The sequence below is a fragment of the Coenobita brevimanus genome, chromosome 63, assembly GCF_032717465.1.
Source record: "Coenobita brevimanus isolate Jiangsu-jjx chromosome 63, ASM3271746v2, whole genome shotgun sequence".
NCBI lineage: Eukaryota > Metazoa > Arthropoda > Malacostraca > Decapoda > Coenobitidae > Coenobita > Coenobita brevimanus.
In genome coordinates this window covers 41,901,596-41,913,666 of record NC_137016.1, presented here as the reverse complement: position 1 = coordinate 41,913,666, position 12,071 = coordinate 41,901,596, and the positions used below count along the sequence as shown (strand labels likewise).

At 39.0% G+C, this 12,071-nt stretch overlaps 1 protein-coding gene across 1 annotated transcript in view; it reads left to right on the top strand.

Moving 5' to 3' along the window:
* The first annotated feature begins 409 nt into the window (after positions 1 to 409).
* The window catches only part of LOC145404358 (ataxin-10), a 32,122-nt gene continuing 20,460 nt past the window's right edge, over positions 410 to 12,071 (top strand). Inside the window, exons 1-2 of the mRNA XM_080275881.1 lie at positions 410 to 489; positions 11,018 to 11,164. Coding sequence (XP_080132007.1) covers positions 458 to 489; positions 11,018 to 11,164 — 179 coding nt within the window. The 5' untranslated portion in view covers positions 410 to 457. The remainder of the gene's footprint in view (positions 490 to 11,017; positions 11,165 to 12,071) is intronic.

The window sequence follows — 12,071 nt, the reverse complement described above, 5'->3', positions numbered from 1 at the left end:
TAAAGCTTTGTAGGATATTCTTAATTTCTTACCGGGAAACGTGAGTGTAAGGAAGGCAAAAGTAATGTACCGTCTTAATTACTAGTTTGTATTCACCTAATTGTGATTCTCCTGGATTGACTCAGTCAAGCTCATGATGCCCCGTCTACATTTACCATTTCATCATACCTTTTTTTACACACCATCTCGTCTGGTAACTTGTTTTAATTGAAAATTTACCTGTACGATAATTTTAGGGTAAGATACGATAATTTTCATGCTACGGTACGATATATTGGGTCTCTGGGCAGAACATCCCTGGTGGGAAGCCGAACAGGTAGGTGTAGTTTACAGCTGGCGGATTGAAATCTGGTAGTGTTTTAACGCTGTTAGAAAGCCAGACAGGCACAGGAAATTGTGCTGTCTTGGACGAGAGTGTTTGGTGTAAGCATAACCAGATATACTTCTAAAACAATGTATGCAGTCAACCAAACAGCCCTGGATATTACAGTACGGTACACTATTTAACTTTAATACAGCGAAGGAATCTTAGGGGTTTTAGATATGCAGGAGAGATGTGGTACTGTTGACCGTATTTAGGTATTTATTGCGAGCGTATTTCATAGAGAGTACAGTATGAACAAGGTAAGCTCACTCAGAGAGCACATACCTTTGCCAATGCCTATACCAGACAGTTCAGTTCACCATCAAAATTTAGTAAACTCTTCCTTGGCCCGTATCCCACGTATCCACAAAATTTTTATTGAAATCCATTAATAATGTAAAAAGTTATGTAGACAAAAGAAAGTCCTGAACCAGGAATCAAACTCAGATCACTGCCAAAATGTGACTGTCTTCCTTGGCCCATGACCCACATAACCAGAAAAATGTCATTGATATCCGTTGATAACTTTTTGAAATCATACAAAAAAATAAAAAGTCAACCTCCTCCAGCTTCATTGGCAGAAGTAAATATATTGACTAGCTAAAGGAAATTACCGGATTCAGTGGTTGCATGCAAGCACAGATTCGTTTCGTTTTTCGTTTTTAAAGGCTTCAACATGCTTGCATGCGTAGGCCTTGGTCACCTAATGGCGGCCCTCCAATCTGCTGGATCTGTGGCAGCCTCCTTGTTCAGTCTCTTAACCCTGTGGTCATAATGGCCTCGTCCCAGGTCTTTTTTGGTCTACCCCTCGCAGCCCCACCCCTAATATAAGCGCTTCTCTTTTTCTGCACCCAATTATCATCCCCCATCCTCTCCACATGCCCAAACCACCTCAATCTCTCTCTCCTCATCACAACACCAATACACTCCAGTCCCATCCTACCTCTCAACTCTTCCATTGTAAACCTAATCCCCCCAGGCCTTGCACTCAAGGATGCAGTGCACATCCACGTAATCATTGTCATTTCTGTAGGTTGGCCCAATTTTAATATTGCTGAGTAACTTTTCTTTAGTACACATCTGAAACATTAATAATGACATTCTTATTCAATTCTGCTTATTTCTTTAGCAAATAGGCGTGGCCATTTCATGTTTTCCAGCAAAATAAGTCTTTCATAGGTTACTTGTTTTCTCCTAGATTACCATGGCTTCTGGGCATTTTTATAAACTTATCTCTGAAAAGTATAAATGGGAATTTAGAATGCATTTATACTCCACTGACATCTAACACTCATTGGGTGTATTTAACATTGGTAATGCACATAATTAAATTTGAAAGCTGGCTATCAAATGCAAGTTAGGTTACATTAGATTAGGTCTTCTTAGGTTAGGTTAGGTTTGGTTAAGTCATTGTTTCCCATAGCTTTGACGCAGGATACACTGATGCAACCAGTCACAGCATTGGTTTGTAAACAGCATGGGCAGTTGAAGAGATCATCAGTAAACACCGTTCTGGTTGACCTGGTCGCTTCCTTAAATAGTCAGATAGTCCTTGTATAGTCAAATGAGGTTTTAAAAAAAGAAAAAAAAGGCAGTTTGGGGTAAAAAGTAACAGCCCTGCCAACCTTTATCTGTTGCCTAATTTTTCTAGCTTTTGACGTGGTGATAAGCCTACCTATACTTCATATTAGGTGTATGCAGATTTACCTAAGAATGATTTGGTGCCGGGTTATGATCAAAGTTTCTCTCTCTCTCTCTCTCTCTCTCTCTCATACGGGTATAAGTTTTTTGGCATTTTTGGTTTAAGTGATGCCATTTCAGGTGCTTTGAATGCATTGTGTTCATTCTGCTTTCAGGTGATCAGTGACAGTGACCCTTAAGAGCCAAACCAAGAGACAGGACCTGTCTGCTTTGGTGTATAACACAGGTATAGATATGTGATTTTTTACCCCAAGTACAGACACCCCAAAGGGGTCATAAAAAAAAAAAAAAAATTATTACAACCAAAAAACAACAAAACTACATTGTGAAGTCCAATAAAACTTTACATTGAAGATAAACTTTGTGGAAAGCAGTACAGTACTATTATTTTTCTGAAGAAGCAGAAGTTCATCAATGCTTCAGATGTGATAAGTTTGGATTTCCTACTGAAAAGGCAAAGCATTAGAAGAGTTTGAGGTTTGCATGGATCAGTCCAAACAAGTAAGATAACGATATATACAGCAAAAGTCCTGTAATCCGAATGGCAGGGGACTGTGGGTTTTTCGGACTATTGGGAGGGATCTCTGAAAACATTGGAAATACTGTATGTACATGATCATTAAATGAACGCTTAAAATGAAATGGATTATTGTTTTGCCCACAGGAAATGCATAGAACTGTAGAAGAATAGTTGCAGGCAGGTACATCCAAGAGCAAATCCAGGCCAGATACAGCCCAGAAAAAAATCGAAAAATTTCTCCCTGAAGAATTCAGAGTATTGGGATATTTGGATTATTGGTGGTTGGCTTGGAGGATTTTTACTGTATAAAAGACTAGAAAGCACTCAGAGAGCACATGCCTCTGCCAGTGCCATAGCAGGATCCAGATCTGCCCCCAAATTTAATCAGTTCTTTCTTGCCCCTTCCACAAAATTTCATTGAAATTCATTGAGAACTTTTGGAGATATCTTGCAGAACAAACAAAAAAGCATAGCTTGGTGAATACACACACACACACGAACAGCTGGAGAGAGCGGACGTCCCAGGCATCGCTCCTAACCTTGAGTAGTTTCAGGAATTTTGTCTGTCCTGTCTCCTAGGGTCTTTCTTTAAATTTAAAATAATGAAAGTTAGTAGACTACCAAAAATGTAAAGATTTGTTGGCAATAGTATACATGAATGTTTGTGGCTTATTCGGTAACAGCTGTTTAGGTACTTTACATTAAACATGGCCGAAAATGTAAACAATGAGGGAATGGAATTTCAAGGATTTGATGCTAATACTAATGTCATGGACCTGGTGAAAACATTAATTATGAGGTTTAGTGAACTCGAAAAAAAAGTAGAGAATCTAGTGATAAAGGATGTGTCAGGAAATACGGAAACCACCATACAGAGTCTAATCCAGTCCAACGAAACAGCCAATGAAGAGATTAGGAATTTGAAGAGGGAAAATGTTGAACTGAGGAGGAAACTTGAAGAGAGTACTAATAAAACGGAGAAGGTGAGTAATGTATTAGAAGAACATAAGGCAAAGTGGGCACACGTAGAAGAAGAACAGAAAGAAGTGGTCAGCTTAAGAGAGATCATCCAGGAAGAAAGGGAAATGAACAAGAAAGAAATGGAAGAAAATGTAGTGAAAATACTGAAGAAAAAAGAGAAAATAGTGAGAGAAACTGTAGAAAGGAACAGATGTGTGGTAGTATTTGGAAACAGGGAAGAGGAAGAAAAGGTTTGGTTCGCAAGACTCGAGAGAGACACGAACATGGTGAGAGGAATATTAGGCAAGATTGACCCCGAAGGAGACAAGTGGGTAAAAGAAACTGAGGAAGTAAGGAGGATAGGGCCTTATAAGAAAGGGGAAACAAGACCAATGAGAGACAAGTTTACATCAGAAAGTGTAATAAATGAGATACTTAAAGTGACCTAGAAATTAAGCAAAGAGGCGGGGATGGAAAATATTATAATAAGAAAAGATCTGAATGAAGAAGAAAGAGAAGTTTTAAAATCATTAAAGGAAGAAGTAAAGGAAAAAATGATAAGAGGACAGAGGAAGAACGTAATACTTTTTTTTGGAGAGTATTGGATATGAAAGTAAGGAAATGGTATTTAAGGAAATAGAAGTGAAGGAAACTAGGGGGGATGGTTGTGAAAGATCAGAAGTTGAGGAAGTGGTATGGACAGAGAGTAGGAGAGAAGAGGGTATTAATAATGTCAAAAATAATTTGAAGGTGATATATACTAATGTTGATGGTTTCATATCGACAAGGATCGAAATTAATGATTTCTTGAGAGAACATGAACCTGATGTCATGTGCTTTGTAGAGACCAAATTAAGAGAAGATATTGATGTTCATTTGGGAGATGGTAAATACAAACTGTGGAGAAAAGACAGAAAAGAAAAAAGGGAGGAGGAGTGATGATAGCAGTGAAGAACAACATAAATGTAGATACTGTGGAAATGGGAGAAGGCAGGGCTGAAGTGATATATATGAAATTAGAAACTGGAGAGAATGTTAAGAGAGATATGGCGGTAGTGTATGTTCCCCCAAAGACGAGAGCATGGAAGGATGACGAATACCATGAGATGTTGTCAGATATGGCTAGCTATTTGCAAAAAATAATTGAGAAAAGCAATAATATAATTTTGGTGGGTGACTTTAATTGTAAAGAGGTGAACTGGGAGGAATGGTACTCGGGAGGCGGCGAGGATTCGTGGGGCACTATGTTATTAAATATAATAATGAATAATGTGATGACGCAGTGGGTCAAAGAAGAGACACGGTTTCTAGGTGAGGACACACCAGCAAGGTTAGATTTACTGTTCACCAAAGAACCCGATGTAATAGAATCATTGGAATATCTCTGTCCTTTGGGAAAAAGTGATCACGTGGTCATTGAGTTCCAGATGTTAATAGGAAACGTCGAGCCAAGAGACGAGCTTCATAGACAGGGAAGATACAACTTTGGCAAAGCAAATTTTACAGGATTGAGAAACTTTTTTGAAAATGCGGATTGGAGAAAATTCAGAGAAACAAGAGAGATACAGAGGAAGTGGGATATCTTTCTAGACCTCTATAATTTGGGAGTGGAAAAATTTGTACCAAGAGTAAGAGGGAAAGAAAACAGGAAAAAGAAGTGGTTTAATAGAAGGTGTATGATAGCCAAAAAAGAGAGAGATAAGGCGTGGAACAATTGGAGAAAGAGAGGTAACGACAGAACAAAGGAAGAATATAAAAGAACAAGAAACGAATACACAAGAATACGTAGGGAAGAAGAAAGGAATTTTGAAAAAGGTATAATTGACAAATGCAAGGATGAACCCAAACTGTTTTATAGATTTGTTAATGGCAAACTGAAACAAAAGGAAGGAATCACCAAGCTGAAAGTAGATGGAGAGGTCTTCAAGGATGCGGCAATGCAAGCAGAAATAATGAACAAACGTTTCCAGTCAGTTTTCACTAAAGAAAAGGAGCTTGTGGAAGGGGAGGGAGTGATTAGAAATGTTCCGGTGATGAAAGATATAAAAGTGGAGGTGCAGGAAGTGTATAAATTACTGGAAACTCAAGATGTAAGGAAAACCCCAGGACCTGATGGAATTTCTAATTGGGTACTGAAGGAATGCAGAGAGCAACTGGCGGATAAAATTCACAGCTTAATTGTATGCTCACTGGAAGAGGGGAAAGTGCCAAAAGAATGGAAGAGGGCAAATGTGGTACCAATTTACAAGGGAGGAAACAGGGAAGAACCTCTGAATTATAGACCAGTGTCTCTAACCAGCATGGTCGCAAAATTGTGTGAGAGAATCCTGAAAGACAGATGTATAAAATATCTGGAAGAGATGAATATTTTGGCTGAATGTCAGTTTGGATTCAGAAGTGGAAGGTCATGTGTTTCAAACTTGTTGAGCTTTTACTCAAGAGCGATTGATGTGGTACAGGAGAGAGATGGTTGGGTGGATTGTGTGTACTTAGACTTAGAGAAGGCCTTTGACAAGGTACCTCATAAGAGACTAATGTGGAAACTAGAATATATAGGAGGACTAAAGGGGAAACTTCTGGAATGGATGAGAGACTTTTTGAGAGACAGACAAATGAGGACAGTAATAAAGGAAAAGATGTCTGGATGGAGGGAAGTAACAAGTGGAGTCCCTCAAGGCTCAGTGTTGGCGCCAGTAATGTTCCTGATTTACGTAAATGATATGGTAGATGGAGTGAACAGTTATGCGAGTCTGTTTGCTGATGATGTAAAGATCTTGAGGAAGATAGAGGTTGAGGAGGATTGTAAAATACTGCAGGAGGATTTGGATAGGATACACAATTGGAGCCGGACTTGGGAAATGAAATTTAATGTAAAGAAATGTAAAATATTGGAAATGGGTAACAGTACCAGGAGACCATCACTGAATTATTTTTTGGGTAATGAATTATCACAAAAAGGAGAGAAGAGAAAGATTTGGGAGTGCTGGTCCAAGATAGTTTGTCACCAGAAAAGCACATTAACAAGATAGTTGGAGAGACTTATAAGCTCTTGACTAACATAAGAGTAGCATTTCATTATATGGATGAGGAAATGATGAAAAAATTGATAGTGGCCATGATCCGCCCCAGGTTAGAATATGCAGCGGTAATGTGGTGCCCACACAAAAAGAAAGATATAAACAAGATTGAGAGAATACAAAGAACAGCAACCAAGATGGTCCCCAGTCTGACAGACCTGTCATACAGAGAGAGGCTGGAAAAACTGGATTTGCCTTCGTTAGAGGAAAGGAGAAAGAGGGGAGACATGATTGCGGTGTTCAGGACCATGGTGGGAGTAGATAAAATTGACAAAGAAGATCTGTTTGTATGGGATAAGAGAGCAACAAGAGGACATAGAATGAAATTGAAAAAGTCAAGCTGCTTGAAGGATATCAAGAAATATAGCTTTCCTTACAGAAGTATAGACTTATGGAATAGCCTGGACAAAGAGATCGTTCAGTCAAAAAACTTAAACGAGTTTAAAGTTAAATTCGACTTATTGAGAAACAGCGACGGAAACCCACGAGCATAGTACATTCCGTGTATATCTCAATTAGGTATATTCTTAAATATTTGGAACGACTTAGACAAAGAGGTGGTGCATGAGAAAAACATTCATGTGTGTAAAGGTAGACTTGATAAATGTGGATATGGAGACAGGACAACACGAGCATTGCTCAATTCCTGTATACTACAAATAGGTAAATACATATCCTCCTACAGCTTTGTTGACTGAGGTAAAATGCCTTGCTTTATAACTGAAATCATGTACAGTATCTACATATCAGTAATGTGATTTGAACATGGTACCAAAACGCTACTGTATTTTTTAGATAGCATAATGTCAGTTATGATTCTAATTTTTAATTCCTATGAATATATAAAATGTGATATGAACACCAAAATGGTTCATTATATTTTGAGAAGCATACCGGTAATTTCAATTGATTCAAATTTTTATTTTCTGTCTAATTATATGTAACCTCCGTATGTGTTCTGCACACAAAGAAGGAACATTCATGAGTTTTAGAAAGCATTATTTTCATGATTTTCAGAATGTATGCTATAATTATTTAGCTAATAATAGGTTATATCTAAATGTGACCTAGCCACACACAAGAAAAATTCATGAGTTTTTGGAAGCTTTATTTTCATTATTATTATTTTGTTTTAATACCCTTAAAGTGGTCATCATTTTCCCTATTAACTGGGTAAAAAAAAAAAAAAATAGAATATCAACAATGACTGGTTGCAGAATTTTCATTCATATGTCATATTTTAGGTTGTTATGTACCTATTGCCATGTGATGTCCAGTCTGCCCACTTGCCTTGAAACAAGATCAGTGAAGCAAAGTTAATGCAGTTTGTTTTTATTTACCCCAATTGACTATATATTTGGCCATGTGGAGAGGATGGAGGGCGAGAGACTAACGAGGAGAGTGTATCCGAATGAGGTGGAGGAGGGAAGAGGGAGGCAGAGGCCAGGGGTGAGCGGAGAGGTATATGAGAGAGGGGGGTGTGAGCTGGGAGCAGGGCAGTGAAATGGCATTGGACAGGGCAACATGGAGGCGATTTGTTTGTGGACACCCCTTACGGGATTGAGGTGTCTGGCAGTAGATAGATACACCATGTATTTAGTTTTTTACAGTAGCGTGTAGCAGTCACAGCTCAACAGTTAACTACTGTATCTGAATTGCATATGTACCAAAATTACTTTTTAAGATCATATGTTTGTTATAAAATGTAGGTGGAATTGCTGTGCCCGTTTGGTAAAGAAGTGCCCAGTTTTGGATATTTAAAATGTGACAATGAAATGAAGCCAGTATGGTGTTTGTAATATTGTTTCAGCCATTGAATTTACTGATTCGTTTTTTTTTTTTTTTTTTTTTTTTTTTTTTTTTTTTTAATACAAACCCACATTCTAAAGGAAAATAATTTCAGTATTACTGTATGTACATCATAGATAATTAATTTTTGATTCCCAACTTTAGAAATTTAAGAGAACAAGCAAAATATGCCAGCTTTGTGGTATTAAAGAAAGCCCCTTGAACACCCGCGAGAGCGATTTTACTGCCAATCCTGCTGACCAGACACATCAGTGCACCAAACAAACTCTAATGTACACAATTTAAGACATTAAATAGCAGTGGAAACCCAACTAGAGGGGCACTGAGACCCAACTGAAAGATCGAAGCCTGCTGAACCGCATTAATTATAATCAACCTCACAGTGCACAGACTACAGGGAGGCCCTGAAGATACGAGCAGTTAGGTTCCATTTGGCAGTGTCATATAATGAATTCTTGAATAAAGAAACACGAAACTAATGGTAAAAGATTTGGTTGGGTTCAAGGACCCCTAAGTTTCAGGCTAAAATATACAATACCAAATGTAACAAACATTTCTATATTACTGAACTGAAGAGAAAGCAACCTGAAAGAGCAAATACTGTAGTAATACTGCACATTCACTAAGCATATAAATCATGCATAACACTCACCTATAGGTGGTAATGTTGTGCTGGAGGTGGGAAGCTGGCAGTCGCCAGCTGAGCAGTCCCGCTATTTCTCCGAGGTTTGAGAGAAAACTGGTGACTGCATTTGCTAGGATGACTGAATTAGAATCCTCCCACCTCGCCCCAGACTGAATGTCTAATCATTGGATTTTCGAGATCGTATATTGAACATAGGCCCTAATTTACTCAGATTGTATCATCAGTTTCTCGTATATCTAATGGTCGTACAATGGGACCTACCTGGATAATGTGCATTAGGTAAAAATTGCACCAAAACCGCATCATGCAGTAAGAGCATTCAGTAATAGGCTAATGGTGCATTAGGTAGTTAAGTGAAGACGAAGGGGAGCTGCAAGGCTTGGTGGATGAGTTTGGGAGAGTGTTTAAGAAACAGAATCTAAAGGTGAATGTAGGGAAGAGTAAAGTTATGGTCTTTGAGAGAAATGAAGTTAGTAAGTGTACAGGGAGGTTGCATGAGGAGGAAATGGAAAAGGTGAGTGCGTTTAAGTATTTGGGTAGTGTGATGAGTAAGAATGGAAGTTTAGAGGCTGAAGTGCTTGAAATGGTACAACAAGGAAGAAAGGTTGCTGGTTCCTTGAAAGCAGTGATAAGAAACAGGAAAGTGAGCATGGAAGTGAAAAGGTTACTAATTGACTGCAGTATTGCAGTCCAACTCTAAGTTATGGAAGTGAAGCTTGGACCTTGTTGGAGGGACAGAAGTCAAGAGTGAGAGCAATGGAAATAAGTTATTTGAGAAAAGCATGTGGAGTCACATGGAGAGACAGACTGACAAATGAGGAAGTGAAGGAGCATTTTGGTGTGGATGTGGATATGATAGGAAGTATTAAGAGAAACACACTGAGGTGGTTTGGTCATGTGGAGAGAATGGAGAGTGAGAGACTGAGGAGAGAGTATGTGAGTGAGGTGGAGGGGGGAAGAGGGAGGGGGAGGCCAAGGATGAGATGGAGGGATGGAGTGGAGAGGTATATGAGAGAGGGGGATGTGAGCTGGGAGCAGGGCAGTGAAATGGCAGGGGACAGGGTGACATGGAGGCGATTAGTTTATGGCCACCCCTTACAGGTTTACGGCATTTGGCAATAGATAGATAGTAATGGATGGAGATAGGACCTGGAGAATTATCCCCCCCCCCCTTCTTATTTACTAGGTACATAGCTGTACATTAAAAAAGTCTTTCTTGTGGATGGTAGTAGAAGAAAATTTGTTTAGAATTTTATAATTTAACTGGTTGCTTCTCTTGACATTGAGAGGGCTTTCCCTCCTTACTAAGGGATCTTTGTATGCGGCATGTTTGGAGTGTAATGCTGTATGGTTGTGAGCCCTGGCCAGTAAAGGAAGAGGATACTGACAGGCTCAAACGTACAGAAATGACAGTGATTAGGTGAATGTGCAGTGCGTCCTTGAATTCAGTGCCTGGCGGAGCTAGGTTTATGATGGAAAAGTTAAGAGGAAGGATGGGACTGGAGTGTATTGGAGTTATAATGAGGAGAGATAGACTGAGATGGTTTGGGTATGTGGAGAGGATGGGGGATGACAATTGGGTTTATAAAGTAAGAAATGTTAACTTTGGGGGTAGGGTTGCTAGAGGTAGACTGAAAAAGACCTGGGGGCGAAGTCATACCATGACCTCAGGGATGAGGGGCTGAGTAGGGAGACTGCCAGAGATCAAGCAGCTTGGAGGGCTGCCATTAGGTGTCCAAGGCCAACACATGCAACCGTGTTGGAGCCTTTATAAATGAAACGAATGATATCAATTTCTGTGTCCATTAGTTGAGTACAATGTCGCTACTTTTGTATGTTTGTGTGTGTGTGTGTGAAGCAATTTATAGGTCCATGAAGATACTCTTTTTTCATTTTGATATAGCACGGTATTGTCTTTTAATAATATCCTTTTTCATTAGACAGGAAAAAAAAAAATCAATGGAGAGAGCGAGTGGAGACCTGCTTGGCCTATCAGAGGAGGTAGTTCTTTTATACGGCAATGGAGAATATACCCAGTGTGTGTCTAAGCTGAGGACTCTCCAGAAGCATCTAGTGAATACTGACAGGTAATGGTATGATATTTGTAACATTATTCTTTTTGTTGTTTACAGATAATATTTGTAGTACAGTTATGTTATAAATATACCTGGTATTTTAGTTATGGTAGCTGTCATCCCCCTGGGAGGTATTACCATGAAAGTGATGTGTGTAGCTGTAAGCATGGTGTTCAACTATATGATCATTTAGTTCTTAGGCAAGGCACTTGCCCATAGATACACGGAATCAGAGACCATGCTAAGATTCTTACACTGTTAAAGATATTGAACACAAGTATCCATTGTAGATCAGTTTATCGAGACACCGATTGTTCCAAGTGTGTTCCCAGGTTGACTGTAACTGTCATTTCCCAGTGTGTGTGAATATCATTTGATGGAAATTAGTACCATGATATTAACTATGATATTACAGTGCAGGGAATACCATCATGATTATCCTGACCTTTTTTTCTCCGTGGAAAGTTGGGTTGAGGTAGGATTTAGAAAGTGAGGGAAGAGTACAGAAGTAGGAGAACTTCCAACAGCATGCATAGTGAAATGTGCCACACATTCATTCACACATCATCCATGCCCTTGTAATACAGACTTCACTTCACTAACCTAACCATGTGAACATTATTTTTTTCTAATTAATTAATTGATTTATCTATACAGATGGTGCATTTGGTGTACACCTGCCAGTCAGTCCAATGACTGTCAAGTAAATAAGGAGTGCCTGACCTTTGTCATGTGTTTCTTCATATGTACATTATCCACACTACTCAGTCTCTCATCAGTTCCCAATCCTCTCCAACCTTTGTACCAGTACTTAACTTTCTCATACACTTATCATATTAGTCAACATTCTTTTTGGTCTACCACCCCTTCTACCTTCAGACTCTGTCATATAAACCCAAATCACCACCTTACCCACATC